The sequence below is a fragment of the Micropterus dolomieu genome, linkage group LG19, assembly GCF_021292245.1.
Source record: "Micropterus dolomieu isolate WLL.071019.BEF.003 ecotype Adirondacks linkage group LG19, ASM2129224v1, whole genome shotgun sequence".
In the NCBI taxonomy this organism is placed as follows: Eukaryota; Metazoa; Chordata; class Actinopteri; order Centrarchiformes; family Centrarchidae; genus Micropterus; species Micropterus dolomieu.
The window spans coordinates 31,515,078-31,541,216 of record NC_060168.1 but is presented as its reverse complement, the minus strand read 5'-3'; the positions used below and the strand labels follow the sequence as shown (position 1 = coordinate 31,541,216).

Genomic DNA, 26,139 nt, shown 5'->3' with positions numbered 1-26,139 from the left:
AAACCACATATTGAAATCAGTCATCAGAATACAATTCTGTTTTGTTTCAGCTGGAGTGATGCATCGCTAATGAAAGAAAAAAAATGCTTCAAATCAAAGCTACTCAGCAAAATGTGTTATCATTAAAATTCAAAGCTGAGTGTTTATGTGTTTTAAATTAAGAAAACAAGTGTACTCGTGCATCCCCGTACTCACTGAGAAGCACAGGGATTTTAACCCGCTCACCCGGGCAGCGTCAGTGCCTTGCTGTCTGCCGGTGAACCCGCCGCCCTCGCCGTGCTCCTCAGGGAAATCTGAGCTGACAGTGTGTGAGACTGCAGGTAGAGCTGGGAGAAAGTGGGCCAAGTACTTCCTGCTGCTGGAGGAGAGAGAGAGCTGGATGCTGTGCGCCCTTTTTGTCCTTTTCGTCTTTGAATATCGTCTTGGTTTTGTCGCAGTCACGCCCTTTCAAAGAATACAATTTTAACCGTTACATCCCCATTTTTGTCTTTAAATGCCATAATACCATTAAAAAGATCTGTTACTTCAAGTTGAGTCAAAATCAGAATAGGGGTGTTTGAGGTTTGGTTAACATTTTGACCGTTGTGTAGTAGTGCCCACATTTCCAAGGCAAATAAGTGTATTTTTAACATTAAAGATGTTGATAAATTGGTATGTTTGATTTTAAGAAAGTTGCATTCTAGCCCATTTACACTTGGCAACATCCATCCATCCCTTATCTATAACCACTTATCCGTGCAGGGTCACTGGCGGGCTGGAGCCAATCCCATGGCATCACCATGGGATCTTAATGCCAGCTGTAAATATGTGGAAAATGCATTGTGATTGGATCTCAGTCAGGTGCAGCTTAAATGCAATCCTTGCAGCATGGCCACATTCTTAAGAGAAAAATCCACCCAGGAGGTTAAATGGTCACCTGACTACACCTCTTCCTGCTAAGTAAGCCCAGCAAGAGCTGGAAATAGACCCAGATCACTTTTTGTGAGGGAGGACTTGTCAGCTACTGCAACTAACTGACCCATGGCATGGCTTTTAAATCTGTCTGTATCTACATGTGATGAATAATATGTCTGGACTGCTATCAGAATCCAAAGGGGACAAAGAGTGCCTGAATGCATCATTAAACAGTTGATTGACCTGCCTTGAGGGTTTACGAAAGGCCAGAAAGGACACGCCAGTTGTATCCTCCAAACTGTAGCAAGAGCATTCAGCATCTCTCAATCACATATGTAGTTAAAACATGACATGAAACTTGTGACATGCATTCAGACTCCTGAACCTGCACGTGTGACTATCCGTTAAGAGGGGCCTGGAGGGCAGATTAAGCTCACCTGGACTGAAAGTATATAATTAGATGGCAATCGGCCAGTCTTTCTCCTGATTTCCATCTTTTCCATTGCTTTGCTTGTAGTTCATCGTCTCTCTTGGTTCCTTATAGTAACTTAAGAGAGAAGTTGTATAACAGCTCATGTGTGGTCTCCTGTCTTTGTCCAACACTGACCTGAGGTGTGACACATGAAACAACTTTGTTCCAGATTTACTTACTAAGGCCACTGAAACTGATCTTAAACTTATGAAGTACCTTTTTATAACTTTTCAGAAATGGCTTGAGAAATGTTATAACTACATTTCTTAGATGCCATCAGTTCATTTTGAACAACTTTGAGTGCTGTCATCGCCCTCTCATTACATCAATGCACTCAAAGAGAAATCAATGGTAAAAACATTATGAAGCCATAACTGCTTCGTTATTGGCCTAAATTTGATGAATATTCAGAGGTGAAAGTATCTTGTTACCAATTGGATCAGGGCCATTATGTATATTTTGTCACCACATTGAATAACAGCAGTAGTTTATACTATTTATTGTCTTTGTTTGCTTACGGTTACTTTTGCTGCACAGAAGGTCAGTGAATGCCTCACGAGTTCCAATTACCATTTTAAATGAAACGTGTTCAGATAAAAAGCATTGCATATACTCCACTATTGACTGCGGTCATGTAGAAGGCCACTGTACATCTCTGTCCTATTAACAGAAGAGGCAGTAACTTCAGTTCTGATCAATGATGAGATGATGTCATTCCCTTGTTAAACCAAGATTAGACAGAGAGGAAAAGAGGATGAAAAACAAACTCTAAGTGGATTGAAAAATCACCACAAATAGTTATTCGGTTTGGTTGAAAACTCTGTAAGAGTGAGCGCAGGCATACATTTGAGGGTGAGTTGGCGATTAAATGCTTACCTATTCAGCATTTCTGCTTGCACTGTAAAAAACACATTTAGTGCTTCGTCACCTTTAAAGATGTAGTACTCTGCTGTTTAAATAATGGAAACGCATTTGGACAACAAATTACAACACATTTGGATTATTAGTCTGATGGCCGAGTCCAGCTGTGAAGTGTGATGGCGTGCTGGAAGTATTTTTTTTTGTTTGTTTAACATTCTCTCCTCGTTGTTCCTCAGCTTGAAAATACAGTTGTTGTGCTTTTTGATCATTTAATATTTAGGTTTAAAATCACCGTGTTAGTAATTGCTGTTATGTAGGACAGTTTCCAGTCAACAGTAAGGATATGTGTACACCTTTAAGCAAGCTCCCAGCAGTTTGCTTCAGGCTTTGGATTAGACTACATCAATCAGGTTACTATCACATTGGACAAGATGTGGCTGATTTGGAAACAGCAAGTTGGAACTTTTGTTTAGGTTTTTGTCAAGCTGCTTTCTCAAAGGTCAAGAATGAACCATCAAGGTAATCCGTGATTCTGTTTCACACTGAAATGCATCAAATAACTGGATATTTTTTAACACACGTGTTCATCTTTTGGCAGTTTGAGTTTGGGCAATAATGAATGAAAAATGAAGTTAAATTGTGTCCTTTCCATCCAGAATGAGTCAAAATGAAATCTATAGTTTGTCCTTGAGTGTTGACGCAGGTTCGCACTTGTTAACCTCAGTGACGTCTGCAGCTGCGGCTGCTGTCACCCAAGTTTCATGCCTCCAACATCCAGACTAGGCTCCTCCACAGCTGCTCATCCTAAATATAGCATAACAAGGGATACTTACATCAGCTCCTGTGGATGTGAAAATGAGTAGCTACAGCCTTTTTGCCTTTTGTAGGGCAGCCGTCAAGTCAGCAGGAGCTGAAAGAGTCAGTCTGTTATCAGAAGTGAAGGGCTGTCTGTGTTCAAAGGGAGGCCGGGCAACATTTTGAGACGAGCAGCAAGGAGGGGGATCCGGCAAAAATAATGTTAAGATGGAGAACATGGAGAGCAGGAAATCTTTCTGCTCTTTCCTAGTATCCTCAGACAAAATTGGCAGCTGCTAAAATTTATTAAATCTTTTTGTCTCCGGAATATTTGTAGATTTCAGAGATGATAGACATGTTCTGCTTTCCATTAAAGATGCATTTAAAGCCTGTTTTGAGTTTCTTAACCTTGTTCACTGGACAGGAAATAGATTGTATAATAAGCGGACATGGAAAATCATTTCTAAAGTTCATATACTGATGTTATATATAAAGAGCTTAAACAACATTTTTGAATGCAAATTTGTTTGGAGAGCAAAAATCATCAATATCAAAAGAATAATTCACCATGGTGCCCCTCCCCCACAACGTTAAGTGTGGAGGTTTGGTGTGTTTCCAGTCGGGGTGGGAGGTGAAGGCAAGGTGTTGGCACATTTCACCTCTCTGGTGGAGAAGAAAATGGAGTAAGTCAAGGTGAAACAGTACTTTACGTTTGATATTTAAAGTAAAGTTAGTTTAAAATTAGTGCTATTTTTTTTTATTTGAGGAAAGTAATCACTACTTCTTAGCAGGCTCCATGGTAGATCGTTACCTGTAGGTTTTAAATATTGACTAATAGAGTACTTAAAGTGTTTTGGGATGAAGCTGGTGCAGCTTAGTGTGTAAACTCCTCTGAACACACAGTCTGTGGTTGTGTCTGACTCACAGTGTGTGAGTCAGACAGAATATACTCTGTTGGTATCAGTGACCTGTATATTCAGTCTGTTGTGGAACTCGATCTAATGCGTTGACCCTGCTGTCTGCTCCCGCAGTGCAACAGACTGACGGAGGAGAGAGACGAGGCTGAGAGACAACTCAAACACATCAAGAGAGGTGAGTCAAGCGTCTTGCAACTTCCTCAAACTCTCTCCCCCCAAGCAGTGTTTAAACTCACACAACTTTATTTTTAACGTCTAAAACAAGATGTAGGAAGGATTTCTGAAGTAAGACAGACACAGTGAAGTTATCTGGACTCATTTGCCAGACTTCCAATCCCACACCTCTTAACTAAATAATAATAATGATATTGATAATGATGTTAATCATTGGTTCTCCACCAATTGATGGATTGCCAGAACTCTCTTTGTACAGACATTCATGTTCCCCAGGGGGTGTATAAACCAATAAAAATGCCACAGTGAACAGGGAGTGGTTTGCGTTACTTGTTAAACAGACCAGACCTACATTCCCATGACAATTATGAATATGCCCACATACTCAGATGTTGGTCTCACGTAAAACATAGCAAGACAACTTCTATTTCAGGAACCTAAATATACAGGAAAATATACATTTATACAGAAAAAACAAACAGTGGCACCAAAAATTACAATATTTTAGAGCTCCCCTTTAATTTCTAGGTGTGTCCGTCATTCTGCAATTACACCCCCAAACGCTAGTCGGCAGTAGCGCTACAGCGTCCATTGTGTTGACTTTTGCTGGCCGAGCAGGCTACCTTCCGTTTTAGCACTCCGCTAACGTAACGCTAACGTATGGATCACATTCTGATAGCGAGTCATTTTGCTCGGGTTGCGATGGTCAAATGTATTGATTCACTGTGTTACAGCCGCCGTTTTGGTCGCTAGTAAATGTTACTTCAAAGCGCGGGGTGCTTCCAGTCGGCTCGGAGGCATTGCGAGGCTACCCGGCCGACCAATCACAGAGCTTACGGTCAGCGTCGACTCGACGTTTAGTTCAAACCAGTCTAACGTTAACTACATAAAACTGTAACGTTACATAATCAACAATAAACTTGTAACCTGTTTTTCACTTACAGAGCACAACCATGTAGCCTAATGTACAAAGAGTCTACAACTAATGTTACTATTACTATTATTATTATAATACTAATAATTATAAAGTACTGTAAGTCAACACATCCCCCTCTCAAACTCTCAAACCCAGTGTAACGTTATAACTAAATAAATCTGTAACGTTACATAATCAACAATAAACTTGGAACCTGTTTTTCACTTACAGAGCACAACCATGTAGCCTAATGTACAAAGAGTCTACAACTAATGTTACTTTTACTATTACTATTATTATTATAATACTAATAATTATAAAGTACTGTAAGTCAACACATCCCCCAGACTCTCAAACCCAGTGTAACGTTATAACTAAATCAATCTGTAACGTTACATGATCAACAATAAAACCTGTTTGCAGCCAAGGTTAATAAAGTGATTGCAGACAGCAGGACTTAAATGATTATGTTAATAAACCACCACAAGTTTGGCAAGTAAACATACGCTCATTCATCTTTTCATAACAAACGACAGTTGGAGTTAAAGCAAGAAAGCAAGCTAACATTAGATGACCAGTGCTGAGCTAAACATGTTTACTAACCTGAGGTTACTAACCCATTTTGCATTCAGCACTTCTTTTGTTTGGGCCTTGTTATATGAAGTTTTAAAGCTTAAGTTTATGATGAATGGCACAGCAGCTGCCGGTGTTTGTTGTCCTCTCTCACGTGCGGCCGCGCGCAGCTGATACATAGTATGTTTACGTGGGCAGGTTATAGGTAATAACAGCAAGCTCATCAGACATTTCCTAAAAATATACAATGTTCACAAGTCCCGCACTTCGAGTCCGAGTCAAGTTTGAAGTCTTTTGAGGACGAGTCAAGTCTGAAGTCACTGTGTTTGCGATTTAAGGGCGACTCAAACTCGAGTCCCCATCTCTGCCACGTAGCTCCACCATATTTTAAACCCTGGCTGTACGGACTGTAAATCCTTTCCTATTCTATATAATAGAACTTACATGACAAAGCAATGGTTCCAAGTACTTAGAATAATAACAACAACAACAATAATAATAATAATAATAATAATAATAATAATAATAATATTAATAAAGAGCCAAACTTTCCAATGTAAAAGTCCAGGTCAATTTACAGAATTACAGACTTCCAGTTTAACTTTTGAACACAGTTTACAGTTTTTCCTTCAATGAGGGAACATTTCAGATGTTTGGTGAATCTGGGTAAACTGTTGGTTTGTTTACAACCTGTCTGATTGTCTGACTGCTCGTGTTTTTCAACCTGACTTATTTTTACTGATGTGGCAGGGTTCCCGGGTCTCAGCTTCAAAAAAAGTAATAAAACTCTCGTAAACAAAAAATAACCTTTTTAAAAGGCCACATTTATCTTGAAATGTACCCATCAACACACACAGTCTATCCAGATATCATGCACCACAAAGCAGACTGACACATCATCCCACCTACAATCAGACAGCTGACACCTTCACTTCCTCCCTCTACACCTTTTCTCCTCACCTCTGACATCACCGACACCTTGTCCTCTGAACGGGTGTGTTGGGGAGGGGAGGGTGTCCCCATTTCCATGACCATTTCCAGGTTAGTTAGCCAACAGTAGGAGAGCTTTTGTGTTTTAGGGAGTTTAACCTCTGATTCTACTGAGTGAGAAGCTGAACCTCAGTCATAAACTGTTAGGAAGAAGGCTGATGTTCCTGTCATGACTATTCACAGAGGTAAGAGAACGCAGAGGTTTTAAAGCTTTAATTGATAATAATTCCATATCAAACCTTGTGGGGGTTAGTGGAGTCAGATGTTAAGGCTAATGTGTGGCAGGTTTTTTTTCAGAGAGGAAGTAAAAGAAGCTCTGCCCTTAATTTCTTTGCTTTACTAATTTGCATTTGTCATTATTGGCTAGTAATAATATACCTTTTTAAAAGCATTTAATGATACAGCAAGTGTTCCAAGCATGCATGTAAAAATGATCGTCTTTCCTAAATGATATTTCCTAATTGTGTAAAGAAATCGCAAAGAGAAGAGGTCAGTGATCAGTTCAGACACCTGTCTGCCTGTTGAGTCAGCGGTCATTGTTCAGAAGGAAACGGAAGAACCAGGCAGTCTCCGCCTGGAGTTCACCTCGGTGTGACATTTCAATTTTCTTTTACATTGGAATTGAACTGTACTTTAAAACAGTAAGTTGATAGAATGCATGCTGAGGGTGGAGGCGTGAAGACTTTCAGCCTTCTTCTGGGTTATGTCTGTTCTTAAAAATAACCTTTACTAGGGATAACCACATTTGCAAATCGAAACAAGCGACAAGGATGATGATGATAGTTGATACCACAACCCAGAACCAATGTTTTAAAGAAGACTTTTCTGAATAGGGCAGTCTTTCATTTAAATGATTTAGCACTCTTTTATCATAGAAGCCAATATATTTCTAAATAGTCAATGGATAGGCATATTTAGACCTTCCTAACTGATTAAGGGTTAGTTTCTTATGACAGTCAAATGGCAATTCTGTTGTGTTCTGTTGTTTTTGTGGGCTTGGTTGTCAGTGAGGAAAAAGAACGAACAAACTGATGAGTCTTCTGTTGATATTAGGCCATCCTGCTGTGGTGATTTATAGTATGTTGAATGAAGTGAGTTGAATTCTCTGGCAGTGGAGGAAGCATTGTCTTCCATGTATTGCAATGAAAAGTACAGGCCAATACATAGTATGAAACTAGATTTGGCTAATGGCCATTTCTGTCAGAATTGGTCCGTAGAAGCCAAGGCTGATTTACGGTGGAGACATATAATAGGCGTATAATTCAGTATTTTTCAGATTGATCCAATGAATATATGTATATTTATTTACTTGGATTAACAAGAAAAATATTGATTCTTGGAAATAAAACAGCATGTAAAGTTTAATAGTAATTTAAATTGTTGGTTTTGTATTTTTTCCCCCCAAATCTGGACATTTCAGATTCAACTGTCTCATTGACCAGCTATGTCTTCAAACCCTCAAACTCAAAAATATGTTGTCATATGAAAAATGTCAAAAACTTGTCTGCAACAGCAAAAATGGACGTCTTCAAGTTGTGTAGTCTGAACAGCACGGTTTCAGAGTCAGCAGAAACAGTGATCCTCCTTTTCATTGTGGGTTCTGTCACCTCATACGTTCAGTCTTTCATTCATTCACTCATTTATTCATTCACGTCTCTCCCCAGAGAAGACAGCAGTCTCTCTTGTCATGTTATTCCAATGAATTATTGAAACCTCCACCCATGAATAATTCAGCAGCAGAAAATGGGGGAAGGATGAGTGTGTGTGTGTGTGTGGGAGGGGGTTACCACTCCTGCCTGACTCTTTATCCATTGTGGTCCTTCATGAGGTCTTTCTACCTGCTGCTTCATATTTGATGGCCACATTTACTGGATTTAATGATGGAGACTTTGCTCGCCATCAGGTACTTGATTTCAGGCTCGTTTGAATCTCAAAGGCCAGACTGAGTGAGTACAGCATAAATTAACTCACAGTAAAATAGTGAAAACATGACTTGCCCTGAGCCTCACTGTTAGATAATACACTCGCCTCGATGACTGCATGACTGCATTTAATCCGTAATCCATCTGAGTAGCTGAAAGATTTCGTGAATAGTTTTCTTTTTCCCCAACAGAGGTTGGTCCTGTGTGAAATAACTAGACAAGCATTAAGTTAAGTTTAGGTAACTAAAACTACTTGCTTAATGCTCTGCTTTTACGTGGTGAAAAGAAACTCAAATCAGTGATTGAGGGTAAGACAACAAAACTGCTGTCTCCATTGCCGAAAGTGACAAGCTTTTGTCACCTAAACTAAGAGGTCACTTAAGAAAATTTTCCTTTTTTCTCTACAAATACTGAACCTCAGCTCTACTTTGAGCTTAATGGAAACATAGCTTGGTTATGTTGACATGCAAAAGATTACCATGATGCAGTTTCTAACTTTGTGAATACACAAACACAAGTGTGAGGTTCTTCAAAACACTACTAGACACCAACCTGATATACGCAAGATAGCCTAAAGCCTAGTTCACACTACACGATTTCAAGCCCGATCTGCCGCTCTGCGCCGCCAGGCTGTGATCAGGGGTAAATCAGCGGTAGATCAGCGGTCGGCAGTCGTTATGTGTGAACTACTCAACGACACATCAAAACCGCTCCCCGACACATCATTGACACATCGCAGATGCCAGCCAGATATCTGGCATGCCAAATATCTGGAGGATTCAGCCCACTCGACATCAACAATACCAAAATAAAGGGATGGAAATTCTAGTAGCATATTGGATGCATTAGTAGAGCCAGAGAGCTACGATCAGCAGCAGCAATGAACACCTCCTCACTGCATGAACATTTGGTTCCATCTTCTCTACGCCCCAAAAAACTTCCAGCGAGCGAGGAGAGTAAAGTTAAAATACGGACTCTGAAATAAATCCTAGAGCAACTGAGAGGTGACAACGCTGCAGCTTTTTTTACAGGAGCTGTCTCAGAGAGTTTAAGAGGGCATGGTGGTCGCCTGTAGCAGAAGAAAATGTAAATCAGACACTTCCTGGCAGAAACTCAAGTATCTTTGGTTGTTCTTAAACTTTGTAGTTCCTCTATGCTAAAGCAGAAAACTGCCTTTTCCCAACAGTTATGGCTGCATGTTCCTGAGCCTTTCAGCTGGTAGGAAGCAGGCGGAGCTGATGTCTCACAGTCTGTAATTTATGCTTTGTATGAAGCCAGTGCCGCAGAACAAGTTGCTTGCAAATGAGCTGAGTATCAAACCTCCTAGGAGGGGATTTTAATACCAACCAAAATCTCTGAGTTTCAAATCAGATGACGAGAGAGAGAGAGAAATGAGTAGACATGCAAAAAGTAAAGAAACCACTGAGAGGAAATTAATACAAATTCAGTATGTTGCCTCAAAAGCAAATGAGAGGAAATGAATCAAGATGAAATAAACAACCCCCCAAAAATAAATGAAATACAGAGGACAAGAGAGAGGAGGGGTAGAAAAAAGCTAAATGTCGAGTATTGCTTGTTATCCAGAGCCAACTACATCTTACAAAGTGCTGTACGTCCTCTAATGCAACTGTAACTGAACATGTAGCTGGAAGCTAACTGTGATACCACTCAGCTTTACAGAACTGATCGCCTGTAGCGCTGTTAGCTTATGCAGCCTAGTTATTCAGTCTACTGTACTTAGACAAAAGCCTGTGGCTGCACTTTCTCTGCATTCAAGTGCTTTCGGAAATACTGTAATTACATGCTGAGAGCACAAGAAGGATCAACAAACTGGCCAGGAAAGTCTCATTTTCCCTGACAGTCGTAATGCACAGACGACATATCAGTGACTAATTATTATGTTACAATTTGATATTTTTTATTGTTGGGATATCATGTTCGTAATTCATGTTGCTGTGTGTGTATTTTCCAGCTTTCATGTTGTTTTCAATGAATAAATCAGTGACATTAGGACTGCATGACTACTGGTGATTTTCATTATTGACGAATCTGTTCATTGTATTTAATCTTTTCAATTAATTGTCAATTAGTCTGCAAAATGTGGGAAAAAGTGATTCATGCCCAAAATGATGTCATCAAATGTCTTTTTCTCTCTGACTAACAGTTCAACACACAAAGATATACAATTTTTATTTTAATTTACTGTGAAGAAAAATAAAGAAAAGCAGCATATTCTCACATTTGAGAAGCTGAAAAACCTTTTTGGGGCATTTTTGCTTGATAAACGACTTAAATGATTAACCAATCATAAAAATTGTTGCTTGTTGATTATTTTTATGTTGATTGACAAATTGTTATTATTATTATTAAATGTTTTTGATTTTGCCAGTGATCAATGCTAACAGACTAATTGATTGATTGGCTTATTTGTTAAAAGTTGCATAAGCCAACATGCATAAGAATAAGATGCCCTGAGCAATTCAGGCCAACAAAAGAAGTATGTCAGATGTGGATAGGTGACAGTTGTTCATTTGGGTTTTGACAACGTAATATATTATAAAACTGGACTTAGGGTTCTGTAACTGCTCTGGCATTAATTTTAGTTTTTCCATCCAAAAACCCTCAAACGCACAACAAATCATATTTACTGCAAATCTCTGAAGCAGAAGCTTAAGAGAAGCACTTCAAGGCAGGATTAGTCCACCTATTGTTCACAGCTTAGCGCGGGGTTAGTGTTACAGCTTAAATACTATTGCCATTAATACGCACTGCTCACTCTTTTTGATTTAAATACTTTGTAGGAACAAAGTGACCTTTTTCCGTCACTGATGCGTGCCCAAATTCACCACAAATTATAATTTTACATATTAACTAACTTGAGCCTACATGAAGGTTTTAAAGTGGCTTGGACTGGAAATGTTCAGGACTCACACGATGGCTTGTTTTAATTCCCTGTCCAGCTTTTTAGCACTCGTACAGTGGGATTTCACCATTACTCACGGATGAATGTGCTTACCGTTGGCTAATCCTCCAAATCATCTGTTAAAAACATGCATCGTCACTAAAGAGTCTTTCTCCGGCTTCAGCTCACTGGTGGAAAACAAAAGCAGCGTTCTGTCTTTATGGGCACATCATTTCTATCATGAAACACTGAATTCGGACAGGAGACAGAACCCTGTAGGACAAATTCTGTCTAAATGAGAGCTGAAATGCTACTGTCACTTTAAGCCTTTCAGCTCTCTCTTTTGTTCCTGTCCCTACAGAAAAGCTCAATTTGTAATACTGAAGCAGAAAGAATTCATCGCCTGCTAAGGACTCAAAGGTTTATTTGTCACATACACAAGTAAAATGTGGCATGACAGAAAAATAATTTTAAAAAAATATATTAAAATGCCAAAATATATTAGTTCCAGTTTCTCAAATGTGATTATTTGTGCTAGTCTTTTAAAATATTAAGCTGAATACCTTTGGGATTTGGACTGTTGGTCTGACAAAACAAGCAATCTGAATATGTCAGCTTGGGCTTTGGAAAAGTCGTGAATGGATTATTATTATTTTTTTGTACAGACCAAGCCAATGAAATGACAAATAAAGAAAATAATGGCCTCATTAAATTGATATAGAAAATCATTGTTAGTTGCTACCCTGGGATCTGTCTTCACAAAATAACCATTTATTCTAGTTATTATACTGGTGAAGGGCAAAACCTAGTGATATTAAGACAACATGCTTGACATTTCACAGTACACATCATTAGCTGGTAAACAGTTCCCGTCTGGTGACGTGTTTCCCCCAGCTGTTGGTTTCTCAAATAAAACAGAGCAGAATAAAAACATAAAATAGATTATGACCCGCTCTCCACCGGCTCTGCTTCCTGTGTCGCGTCAGACTCACAGACGTGCAGCTAAACTGCGGTGCAGCCAGGCAGAGGACAATGTGCCGTTGCACTTGGGTTGAATTGGTGGTTACAGCGACAGAATAGAGCACAGAGATAGACAGAGAGAGAGAGAGAGCTGAGAGTTTAAACGAGTCTCTGGCTGGGAGGAAATCACACCACCAATGCCAATCCAGAAGCATTAAACATTGAATGAGGGATTAAAAATAGATCCCGAAGCCTTCCCCGTCCTCCTTCTCTCTCATATCATCCTCACTTTTCTCACCACTCTTTCCTCACTCACTGACTGGCACCGGGCTGACAAATAATATCATCACGGGTTCCAAAGGTCACTTGGTTAAATGTCGAATGCAGTAAAACTGATCTCTTGATCTGTGTCCAGATTTCTGCCCTTTAGAAATGTGGGAGATATTTTGATATAAACTAGGATGTGAGTCAGTCAGTGTGGTCCACGTTTTTTAAATGTTAGATAAGATTATTGTGACAATACAGTTTGACAATGTAAAGACCTTTACCTGAATGAATGCTCATATGTTTACTCTAATGTAAAATGTGTTCTTTAACTTAGCTTAATGTGCGAGTTGAGTGTCTAAAGCCGCGTTTCATCCAAGACTCCCCGGATCTCTTTTCAAGGAACTAAAAGGTTCCTTCAGCACATTGTGTTTCCACCGTGGTTTAAAGACCTGTGAAGATTAGGTAAATAAACCAGCTGACGTATAGGCTTAAACGCAGTCCAAAGCGATGCACAGGCGTCATTATTTAGTAACCACTATCCATTAGCAAAATTTATAAATGAACATCAGATTTGACTGGAATATAATGAAAAACTATAGACGCTTTCAACGGTAACAACATAAACAAACGGTACTGCGCATGTGCATTACTCTGGCCCAAACTTAGCTGCCAGTTGAAGAAAAGAATCGTTACTTGGCCAAACTGAAATGTGATAAGGTCACATTAGCAGACCCATCCATCCATCCATCGTCAACAGCTTATCCTGCGTACAGGGTCACGGGACACTACCAGATCAGTTGAACAAAAATTTGTGACGAGAATGTTTTTCTACCGACCTGTCTGATTTACCGCAGTGTAACTGTGGCGAGCGCGGGGATCTCCGACATTGACATTGGACGGATTTGTGCAGCGGTGTTCATAATACTAACCATTCAATACACAGGCTGGTCCACTGTCAATACAAGTTTTCCCAACCCTCTAGGGGCGGATTGGGCGGTACCGCCTAATACGTCATCATCTGGCAAAAGGTATCATAACTTCCAAACGATTTATGATAGAGCGATGCGGTCTTTTTTGCCGTATTCCTGAGACTCCGCTGAAAACGGGGATATCTGGGATGTGTATATAGCTTCCGCCCTTGTTTTCCAAAGGCAGCGCGTAAAAGCCAATGAAATTGATGTAGTCGGCAGATTCTTCCATTGACCAATGGAAGTTTGGGGGTATGTTGCATTTTACCCAACCAGAGGAAGGTAACGTGACATCTTCTAGCCAATCAGAGCGACTCTTTTTATATACAGTCTATGGATATCACTCACCATATTAGCCAGTAAACAAACCCAGTAATAAACAAACACAAAAATATAATCGCAACAGTTTGGAAGGTTATTAAAACATTTCCAGCCAAAAATAGCTGCAGGTCGGAGGAACGGGATTATGAACTTATTAACTGCTGTCATCAGCTGTTACGCTTGTTTTGGAGAAGAGGAGACTTCGGCTCTGTGTAAAAACATCCTGACTGATGAAAACAACAACTTCAGACGCAATATTTAGCATAACTCAATCAGCTGTTCGCTGTAAACACACTGCTGCACGCTGGCTGCTGTTTCCAAGCAATACATTTAATGCCGACGTACGATCTCAGGCGGACGTCGGCGAGAGAGAGCAGTAGTAGAAAAACACCCGACATTCTCCAGTTAAAGCCAGTAGCCTCTACTCGCCCATTCAGAAATTCACTGCAAGGCAAGCCCCACCCCCTCAAAGTACTTTCGGAAAGTACTACCCCCTGAGCAGGGACTTCTGGGGGGGTAAAGATCCTAGAACTAAATTTAGACCCTGGAAATGCAGTGAGTTCCTCCAAAGGTTCCTAGTTCCCGGGTATAGTTCCTTTGATCGAAACACGGCTTAACGTAAGGGTGTAATGGAAAAAAATCCTGAAATGTTTCACTAAAAGCTACTGTGGTCTAACATGGATGACATGCACTGAGATATGTGGCCTGGAGGCTTGCGAGAGTGATAGCAGAGTGCTAATTCAGTTGTATGTCGTCCATAATTGCTTCATGACGCACAGTTCAATATGTTATGCAGTTTTGGGGTCGCGGTATGGATCATGCATTCGGTAAAGCAGGTTAAAATTGTTTTTTTTCGTTTTGGGAAAAACACGACAAGTTGTTCAGGGGCATGATTACCGCAGTAAAAATAATAGCGCTAAAATACACACATGATCACCTGGTAGAGCAAAAAGTAAGGCAATACTGTATTTTTTGTTAGTCCATCTTAATGGCATCTTCAGTCCTCCATGCCCCATCCACCGGGCACAGCCTCCAGTGCTCCACGTTGAACTGCTACTGATACTTCTTCTGATACATCAGGTCATACAGTAGGGCATGCCAATGCAAAAGTCCGGCACTGAACGGCTCAAAAAGATCACATGCAGCACAACACTTCTAAAAGCTCCTTGTTCTCTTTCAGAACCTGAAGGATTGTAGAAATGTTTTGCATGAAAATAACCAAATTGCAAGATTGTAGACATTGGCAACTTATTTTCTGAAAATATATGTATGGCCTTCAGCTCAAACTGGTATCAGTCATTAAAACAAATGACAACGGACTGTGGAGGCTTTTGAGTTACATGGTGGCGGCGCTGAATCTCCTCAGGGAGAAATTCTTTGTTCTTCCGCTGCTCACCATCTTTCTCTAAATGGACTATAAATGTATCGGTCACAAAAGAAAAGAGGTTTAAGACAGCTGTAAAGATCCTAAGGAATTATCAGATCATCTCTTTTAATAAAAAAGTAACTGTATTCTGAATTACATTCAGATACAGATTAACAGTGTTTAACATTGTCTGGCAGTAAAATAAGGAGGATTATATAGCCTGGTGGTTTTTGTAATATCTCTAAAATATGAGATCCAGATTTTTATTGTGTCATTTTTCCATCGAAGGTCAAAAGTCAGGTCGTTAATTGTTTGTGGAACTATTTTCTGCGAACAAATGTATCGTTAAAGCTTTAAATGAAGTCAGCTCTCTGTGCTTAAGAAAGCAGATCAATATATGAGCAGACTGCTGCTGTAGTGCTGTCGTTGCAGTGCAGTGTGAGAGAGCCTGTTCTCTAAAAGCATCCCTGCGTAACGCACCTAGAAACCACACACACCAACTACACACAAACCTTGGTAATAACAACTGGCTTTGTGGTGCTGCTGGTGTTTGTGCATTAGTCGTGTAGCCTGCTAGCGGATGACCCTTCACCCGAGATCCTGTGGGCCTCAAGGCCTCACTGACACAGATACAGGTTTTTGTTGTTGTGGTGGCTGCTGCCATAGTGACACATTCATATTGTGGGGGATCAGTATGTACCACACTATGAGTTTTAATGATAATTTTGCAATACGGTTATTATTTGTATATTTTTTTCAAGTATTTCAAATATTCAGTATTATAAATATTATATTGAGGTAATGATAGTAATGATTATCACAATTTAAACACCCAGCAGTTACTGTAAAGAAACCTTACATAAGATATCCCAGTACATAAATAGAAAAGTTATTATATATATATATATATATATATATATATATATAGCTGCCTATTTGTAACGGTATGGCAAACATTTTCATAGTTTTTCATTTATATTGCCCCAGTGTACCAGATTTTTGTTGTCTGATAAAATAGTCAAAACGTAGTTCAAAGTAATACCCAGTTAATGCATTCATTTTCGGTTTAAGAGCTTTTACTCAGGTTCAAACCCCGAGCCTTCTTGCTGTGAGGCGCCACCCTTAGTTTTACTCACTAGTATGTAATTCATTGGAATTCATGTCTACAGATTGTTTTATTGAAGGACATGCTTTTCATATTAAGTGTGAGACACCTTTGTCATATTTTGGTACAATGTGATTCTGACTCTAAAGGAGGGACTGACTGATTTGGAGGCTGTGTATCAAAAGAATTTGCATCCACAGCTATCCAGATACCTGCCTGTTTCCTGGATGATTGGTCTATTGAAGCACAACAACTGCACCAAGCAGCGCTGTGAACATAAAACAGCAGTTTTCTTTGTTTAATTACACAATCTTTTAGGGTGGGTTGATGTGTTTCAGGCTACAGTGTGACAGCTTTTCAGAACTTCTTTTTCTCTATATGAGACCTGAGCGCGTGCTGAGCAGGCAGGAGGGTTTCACTTACAGCAGCCTAACAACTGGTCTGCATCAGGTCTGCGTGTAGAAAATGACAGACAGGCAGCCTGTCATTAACTGCTGAATTGATGTTTATCACACACTAGAATGCACCACTGAGTTTGAATGCTCGCAACACAGGTTGGTTATGTTTTAATGTCTGGGAACTGAATGCTCAGATGATACAGGGGAACAGTGGTGATGATGAAATATGGCATGTAAGGAAAAATATTTTATAGCACAGACTTGATGTCTCAGAATATTTAATGATTTAAAGGGAGGAATTTGTCTGTGGTACATGCCGTGCAGCAGCTTGTCCCTCCATGAAGGTTCTTCGTCTTCCTTGTCCTCACCCTTGGGTTTCTGCTGCCTGAGGTACTCACTAAGCCCTTCATCTTTCATCCTGGACAGTGGTCTTGACACTCACTAGCACTCGGCCTCCCTCGCTACTCTTGGTGTACAGACTCATGGTGCTGGATTTGGGGTGAAACCCTCCATGTAGAGGAGGTGACTGATGGTTGTTCCACTTCGGAACTGCTATCCGTAGCCAGTCTTTGAGATGATCTGGCTGAGGGGGTTCAGGCCTATGCAGAACAGCAGCGAGGATAGTGCATCCACCAGTGTGTCCTTGAGCAAGACACTTAACCCCCATAGTTGCTCCAGAGAGGCGTGCGACCTCTGACATATATAGCAATTGTAAGTCGCTTTGGATAAAAGCGTCAGCTAAATGAATACATGTAAATATATGTATTTATTTATTGTTAGTGCTGGGCAACGATTAAAATAGAAACGACATTACAAGTCCATCCATCCATCCATCCATCCATCGTCAACCGCTTATCCTGCGTACAGGGTCGCGGGGGATATTTTACAAGCACGGACCAGGTAACGTTAAAGCAACACTGAACACAGGGTGCAGATGTTGGTTTCGGCTGTTTGAGTTGTTTGATAGGCTGCGTCATTAACAAGCAAGCGGCTCACCTGCTGCTTTGGTAACGGATCGCGGGTGGAAAAAAGATGACAGCCTAGTCTGCCGAAGCCTCCCTCTGCTGCTTTTTTGGGTGGGTGATTTGCAGGCTGATCAACATCCCGCCCCTCCTGTGACCCAGGGTTTGACTGTATGTGTATTCAGAGCCTGTGAGCAACAGACTTTCAAGCTATTAATAATTTTAAAAACTGCGTTAACGTGCGATAAAACAACATGTTAAAATATGTTAATATGTTAAAAGTTCAAAAAACATTTCCATTCCCAGTGCAGTTTTATTTTTCCCCGTGGTATAACTTTACACCACGTCCAGCTGAAGCAATGAACATTGATACTGGATGCAAATCTCTGTTGCAAAACTGTTTTTTAGAATTCATTAGGTTATTGACTACAGTTTGTAATCTGCTTTCTAGCTGCAGTGACAAAATAGTATAGTTTTAAAAAGCAACACAACATTTATGAGAGTTTTCTCTGACAGTGGTTGAGGGCAGGAACACCTTTCCTTCTGCCTTCCTGCTCTGGGTGTGAGCAGTGCAATCAGATTTGGGGCTTGTTTATCGACCAGGAAGGAGTCTGTTAATGGATCTGGGATGTTTGCAGGAGCTTCCTGCTGGCTGTAAAGCAATCCAGCCGCAGCAGCCTGAAGGAGTCCGGGTCTGACTGTGTCATCACAACGAAACTGAAACCATGAATGAAGATGGAGAGAGACAGAGACAATAGATTATCTTCATTTTCTTCATTGTGTTTTGTGCAGAGAAGCGAAGCATTATGTATATGAAACAGTTTTGAGAAACACTTTAAGAAATCATTTTTATGTGAAAAGGATTTAAATTTTCCAAATTATATACCAGAAATCTGAGTAGTTACACACAAAATACAGAAGAAGAAACTGGGAGATGGAAAAAGGAAAGGACAGGAGAGATAGATGAGATGGGTTTTTTTGACATGGTGGCAAAGCTACTTCATCACGTTGAGTTTTTTCTCTCCGTCTAGATTTTCCCAGAGTCTCCATATCTGGGTCATTTTAAAATAACTTGAGGACTAGCTGAGCTCTGGTGACATGTTCGACAGCTGCGAGCGTCTAACAACCTCAGGCTCACTTTTATTTAGCTCTTAGTGTATGTGGTAGTTTTACACTGAAACTCACTGATCACTGTCTTGACAATACAACACATGAGAAAAAACATCCTGGCTATATGCAAATCCAGTTTCTGCCTCTAAAGGAACTTGTGAATTTGTGATTTCAACATGGGAATACAAGATATGTTTGCTGTTCACATAGTTAAAGACACGGTTACACAGTTGCTCTGCAAATGACAGCAGAAATGCAAAGCTTGTTCTTTATTAAAAAGCATTGAATATGATTTGAAGCTCAGGACCAAGGAGCCTGTCACTATTTTAGTGCATCATCTCCAAACTTTATTTTAGAAGGCCGACTTCTGTTCCATCAGGAAAATAAAGAAAGGAATGCACTTGACTCGTGGCATTCACATTAAATCTTTTAATATTATTATATTAATGTCCTTCAGGCTGCTACATGCCAGGAATGCAGCTTCATACACGACTGACAAACAAGGATAAGCATTCACCAAGTCTCTTCTTGCACTTTTCTCTCATTAAATAGTAGTTAAACTGAAATGTACAGATGTTTCGGGCTCTGACTTCACTAGATTTCTATCTCTGACCTTATGGGCATCATTCTGAAATCGTCACGATACTGATAATATATAACAAACATGTAACAAAAATGTTAGCTCTGTGCAAACAAGTTAATTAATACAGTGTATTGTGTAACCCTAAAACTGTGTGTGTGTGTGTGTGTGTGTGTGTGTGTGTGTGTCCTCCCCTCAGTGTCTCAGATGGTGATTGAGGAGGTGAGCGTACTGCAGACTCAGCTGGAGATCGAGAAGTCATGCCGGGAGAATGCAGAGGCCCTGGCCACAAAGGTCAGATACACACACGCACACACTAAATAATCAATACTACAAGATTTAGTATTATCAGGGTCCAGCTGGCACTAGCAGGAGAAGGGGGTGAACAGCTGAGTCAGGATGACTCTGCCCAGAGACAATTTGACTACATTATCTGTCTGTTACTGCCTCCACTGCAAAAACTGTGTGCTTATATTAAAATTTAATAATATGCAGATGTATTTACAACTAGGACATCATTTATGAATGTATATGTACATAATATTTGTAACATTAATGAATATGAAAGAATGAAAAAAAGATTCTATAAACTCTTCAATGTGCAAATACTTTCACTACGATGATTCTGTTTCTTAAAGGAGAAATTTTCTGCATGTATAGTTTTAGTCATTGACATTGATCCCTCTGAATGTTGACCTCCAGCTGAACTGCGAGAACAGGAAGTTGAAGTACCTGAGCCTGTCGTCACGTCCATGTTTGGAAGAGCTGCTTCCCAGCATCTCAGACTGCATCGCTCTGGACGCTGACTCGGATGCAGACACAGCAGACGGAAGCCCTGACACCTTCACGCAGTACCAGCAACAAGTTAAAGGTACAATACGTAGAATTATATTCACACAGTGCCAAAAACAGGTTAAAGGTACAATAAGTAGAATTATATTCACACAGTGCCAAAAACAGGTTAAAGGTACAATACGTAGAATTATGTTAACATTTGCTGTGGATATACTGTACATGCTCCTCAGAGGATGAATCCTAATGTGTTTGTCTTTTCTAGAGATAACATCAGGAAATATCCAAATGTACTCAACGCATTCTTGCTCCTCAGAAAATGCATGGACATTTTCTATTTAGGGCACTTGCTTTCTAATTGTAAATGAAAGGTCACTATTAATATTGATTGTGCAGTGAAATTCAGAAATAAAAACTCTTTACCATGCTGTACTGTTCATTTCTGTGTTTTGTCAGAACTGAGGGAGACAGTGAACAGCTTGTTGGAGGAGAAGAAGAATTTTGTCTGTCAGATTCACGAACAGCAGAGACGGATAGAAGAGTTCACGTCACAGGTGAGGAGGACCAAGTCCTCTTCCTCTGTCTTCTTTGCTGTGGAGTTGTTTATGTCATCGCTGTCAGTCCAAATGTTATTGATTTGACAGCCTATGAAAGGAAAACATTTCTTTGACTGTTTATGATCCCTGATTTTACTGACTTACTTTTCTTTCACTATTTGCAGTCACAGAAAGATCAGGCAGAGATGAAAGAGCTTCGTGAAACTGTTGAGCAACAAGGAAAAACAATCAAGAGATTCAACAGAGGTGAGTCACAACACAGCAGAAACACAGTGACCGAGGTTCAAACCAGTGATACAGCCAATTCAGTTAACGAAAATGAATTCTAAAACACAGCCTTCATTTAATTTAGCATGTTAAACTCCTCTATTTTTATGCTAAGATCCTAAAATTGAAATTACGATAAATGGAAAGAAGCAAGAGAGCATGAATTATGCATTGCGAATTAGAGACACGTCCTTGTGAGTTGTAAATCTCAACTTCTCAACTCTCAGGTCTCAACTTTAGCGAGAAATGTGCGCTTATCCTGAGGCTTTCTGACTTTAATTCATGAACGCACAGAAATGAAAAAAGGAGAAAGGAGGAAAACTACAAAATAATGAATCTCCTTGTGAATGAAAATGGGAATATTAAGTCTTGACATAAGTTAGTATGTTAACATAAATTTACAGATGTTAACAAGGTAAACTGCAAAATGTTAGTTGTCATTTTAACATGCTAACATGTTGAACAATACTTGTTAACATAGGCTACATATTAATGTGCAAACAGTCCTGTCAGACTTGAATAAAAAGGACAGGTTGAATAAAAAACATCAGTTGTGTCAATTCAAATGAGTGCTTATGTGATGTTTTCTTTGTTGAGCCTCATGTACTCTTGTCTCTCTGTCTCTGCAGTGTCCATGATGGCCGCTCAGGAGTACGACGGGATGAAGGAGCAGCTCGACTTGGAGCAGAGCCTAAGAGTCAAAGCTGAGACTTACGCACACGAGGTACAATCACAGAAACACACAACTTGTTTGAACCTTTAAGCTACATTAATATGTTTTTGGCTACTAGGAGGCAGAAAAGACATCAAAACAAGCTGACAGATATGCTGCCATCACAGTATCACTGGTTTACATGTTCGAAAATAGTAGCTATTTAGTTCTCCAGCATACACAGATCAACATTATCATCACATTCCTCTATCCACCTGACTAATCTAACTTCAATATTCACTCTCCTATTAGCTGTAGTTCGGTCTCTACCTGCTCCTGAGAAAGACATCCGGCCCCTGAGCTCCTTGTTGTTGATGAGAGCAGTGGTTTGTTACTAGAAGTAATCCTTAACACATCACTTTGGCATTAAATTAAAACTAGTTCAGTATCAAATATAGTGATTAGTGCAGCTTCAAACTCAGTGCTGATATTCCTCTCTGCATTATTTATTTTAGTCAGTTGGATGGAATCTTACATTTGTTTGTTTTAGCACCGCTACACAAAAAGAATAACTTGTGACTTAGGATCTAGCTTGCACCAAAATTGGTGGATTTTACCTGTTGAAGGGACAAACAATTCAAATGTGATGGAAAAAATCTGTGGTGGAGGTTTTTATCATTGTTATGTTGCAGAAAGAGGCAGATTCAGTTTTCTATCATCCACAAAGCACCGCTTCAACTAATTGTTTCATGTGATGAACATGTGAAAAAATATTAGAGGTATCAGGGAAACATAATTATCACAGTATTCATAATCTACATTTCAGACTGTTATGCTTCAAATCTCTGAAGTGATCCAGTCTGAAGATAAAACTAATTGCTTTCCGTGAATTAAAAGCTATGAAACGATGCTACTGTTAGCCTCAGTGATAAAGGCTGACCTGCATTGCTGTGTTGGTGATTGATGTGTGTGTGTGTGTGTGTGTGTGTGTGTTAATAACCTTGTGCCTGATTAATGAATTGTCCTGAATCTGGTGGTTACTGACCTGAAAAGTGAAGAGCCTGCAGGATTTAAACAGACTGTATGTGATGAACTAACTGGGATGGAATTTTGGAAGTGAAAATGCAAATCTTTCTCATCATTCTCCTCCCTCCTCTCCCTCTGTATCTTCCTCTCCTTCTCCCCTGCTTTGTTTTGGCATTCTTCTTCTCCTCTTTCACGTCTCCCTTCTTCTGTTCTCCTCCTCCTCCTCCTCCTCCTCTTCTTCCTCCACTCCCTCCTGCAGATGCTGGTGAAGCAGAAGGAGGCCAACAGGCAGAGTATGCTCCTGCTACAGAGTGCTGAGCCCAGCGTTCAGCTTCTGAAAGCTCTGGAGGATGTTGCTGCCATTACCAAAACCCTGGAGGAGGAGCGTCTGCAGCATCAGCAGAAGGTAAACCCCAGAAACTTCAAGACTTTGACCAAAGATCATAAAAATAATAGTTAATTAAAATCTTGTTTGTTCTCTGCTACAACTCTGAAATATTAAGATTCTGTAGCACTTCAGCCTTTTACAGTCACTCACACATTGATATTAAATGAGGTCTGCTGAAGTTGCATGCTACTTGTTAAGGTTATGCAGTAGTCATGTGACCTTTTGAGAGAGGAAAAAGATGCTGATCAATAAACAATAGACTCACCCTAATTGTGTAGCCATGGTGTACAGAACATCATACAATATGTGTGTGTGTGTGTCTGTGTGTAGGTGGAGAGCCTGCAGGCCCAGCTGGAGCAGAGCTGTGTGAAGAAGCAGCTGGAGGCTCTGCAGAGGCAGCTGGAGCTGCTGGAGGTGGAGAAGAAGGAGGTGGACGGACGATTGGAGAAGGCAGAGAAGAAGAATGAGGAGCTGGAGAACAGAGGTGGGCGGAGGTGGAGACGCACACACATACGGCACGGGAAGGGGTCCTCAGTTGGGTGTTACTTCATATAATTGAAAGGAGATAGGAGATATACACACACCCAGTACACAGCATAGTCACAGAAAACACTTGTTTCTGATTGGCTGGCAAGAATCTGCCTGAACGTGGGTTAATCTGATTACAAATGCAAGGCAAGTTTATTTGTATAGCACATTTCAACAACAAGGTAATTCAGAGTCCTTTAAATAAAACATAAAAACAATTTAAAAATGTTTTAAATTAGTTAAATAGAAACTAAAAATCTAAAAAAAGAAAAAGAAGAAAGTAAGAAAAAGGGAAATTGAAAAAAACAAATACACTTTTCTCTCTTTGATACGCAGAAACGACATAAGAGACTGAAAATGATGGACTCGATATATAATTGTGATTGATCCTAAACTAGAGACACTGATAACATATAGTTAGATATATATCTGTTATAAGAAATTATACATTACAAAAGAAACAATAATCAACAGGGATGTTGGCAATATTGAAACCAATGAACCCTAATACAGTATACTGACACATGCACAATTATTACATGCACTGGTACTTTTAGACCCCAAGGTGACACACGTTGTTGACCCAGTTTGAGTGCTCTAATTGAGCTGCACCAAAATCAGACTAAACCCTGCGAGTCTGATCTCAGTTATGTGGTTTAAACGTCTCTATAAAGACATCCAGCTGCCACAGTGTCTTTAGTTCATTTTAGGGCTGTCCCCGACTAAGGATTTACAAAGTCGAATCAGAATCGTCAAGTCCTGTCTGTAGTCGACTGATAGTCGAATCATGTGTGTTTTTGTGCACGGCGATTGCGAGCCAAAGCTAAACTGAGGCTTATTGTTGACCGTTCTCTCTCTCTTTCTCTCTCTCTCTCTCTCTCTCTCTTGCCCCTGCCATTCACCGGTGTTGTGCATAGTTTTTGCCTCGCTGGTCTATTTCAAGTAGCCGGCTATTTAAGAACATTAAAATATTCTTTGTGTGGTTCATCAACGGTGATAAATTATCCGAAAGTGTCGTGAGGTGCGGACAACTCGGCACAACACTGGTGAAGCTGTGGCTCCGTCTCTTCAGCAGGTGTTACGCATGCGCACTGACGACCCAGGGTTAGGATTACAATTTTGGATTTATTCACGCACTTTAAAAACATTTATTGGAAGTTTTTTTTTCTTTTATACATGTTTATTATTATTATTTACAGCATTAAATGTTGAAATGTATATTGTAATAGGCTGTATATTAACTTACTGGGAGAAAACTGGTAGTTCTATGTAAAATCAGACGTTGGGCATCCCCATATCGCCAAAATGGCACGATCCTCGTTTCGCTGCGAAGCTTCGACTGTGAGACTCGAAGCATCGCATCTTCGACTATTTAGATTCAGCCCTTGTTCACTTTGTCTTATTTTAATCTCTTTAACCCCACTGGCTCTCCTGTGGATTCATCTATACAAACTAATGATCTGCCCACAAATATCGGCGATTGTTGACAGGACTTTATTTTAAAATGTGGTGGTGGAGATTTCAACATTTAAGTAGATGTCAAATATGTCAAGCTGAAGTTTAGGGAAACAATGAAATTAATGGAATGGTGCATTCCTAAAAAAAACATGTCTTTGATCATATAACTCATATAGCTGGAAGAAGAGCTGGAAAAAGCTAGTTAAGTTATTAAAAAGTCGTGCACCACCATGAAACCACCAAAATATATTTACATAAATGTGGCACGTGTTGAATCTGGTTGCTGTGGTTGTGTAACTCCTTTCACAAAAATCTTATTTTAAACTCTTTAAACACCCATAATCTGATTTCACCTTTATTGTTGTCTGTGTCTCATGTTATGAGTGACATACATTGGGAAAAAAAATTAAAGAATCTTAACAGCAAAACCTCAAAAATTAACAGAAATTGTAATATGTATTGTGTGGGCAGGATGTGTCCAACACAGACCATTGACCCATCTGCTGCAGGAAAGCTGGCAAACACGCAGACTTTCTCCCTACGTGCAACACGGCATCTGTCCATTTTAAATGGGTCACATGAAGTCAGGGCCAAAACCGCCAACTGACTTCAACCAGGAGCTGTTAAAAAGAGACAATAAAAACAGAAGCCTCTTTCATTGGTGTTGCATAGTGTCCAAAGATAGTGTGTGGGGTAAGAGTCTTCACATGGAGGTTTAAAGGATTTCCTTCACCAGAGCTCCTACAGCAGAAAGGATGAAAAGTACTACTAGATAAATAGTACTAGCAGTAGTGTACTGTTAGTGTTATTGACTGTTTCCATTGTTTTTCTTCCTCTCTACAGTCCACAAGCTCCAGGAGGAGACCCAGAAAAACAATGCCATGACGACCAGAACGGGACCCCCTCCACCCGAACCTGGGGTTGCCCCCCCCCCCCCCCCCCCCCCCCCCCCCCCCCCCCCCCCCCCCCCCCCCCCCCCCCCCCCCCCCCCCCCCCCCCCCCCCCCCCCCCCCCCCCC

At 40.2% G+C, this 26,139-nt stretch overlaps 1 protein-coding gene across 1 annotated transcript in view; it reads left to right on the top strand.

The window, feature by feature from the left end:
* shtn3 (shootin 3) overlaps positions 1-26,139 on the top strand; it is a 35,200-nt gene that overhangs the window by 1,973 nt on the left and 7,088 nt on the right. The window contains exons 2-9 of the mRNA XM_046031199.1: positions 4,054-4,114; positions 19,653-19,747; positions 20,156-20,324; positions 20,702-20,799; positions 20,967-21,048; positions 21,699-21,793; positions 23,007-23,153; positions 23,466-23,619. Coding sequence (XP_045887155.1) covers positions 4,054-4,114; positions 19,653-19,747; positions 20,156-20,324; positions 20,702-20,799; positions 20,967-21,048; positions 21,699-21,793; positions 23,007-23,153; positions 23,466-23,619 — 901 coding nt within the window. The remainder of the gene's footprint in view (positions 1-4,053; positions 4,115-19,652; positions 19,748-20,155; positions 20,325-20,701; positions 20,800-20,966; positions 21,049-21,698; positions 21,794-23,006; positions 23,154-23,465; positions 23,620-26,139) is intronic.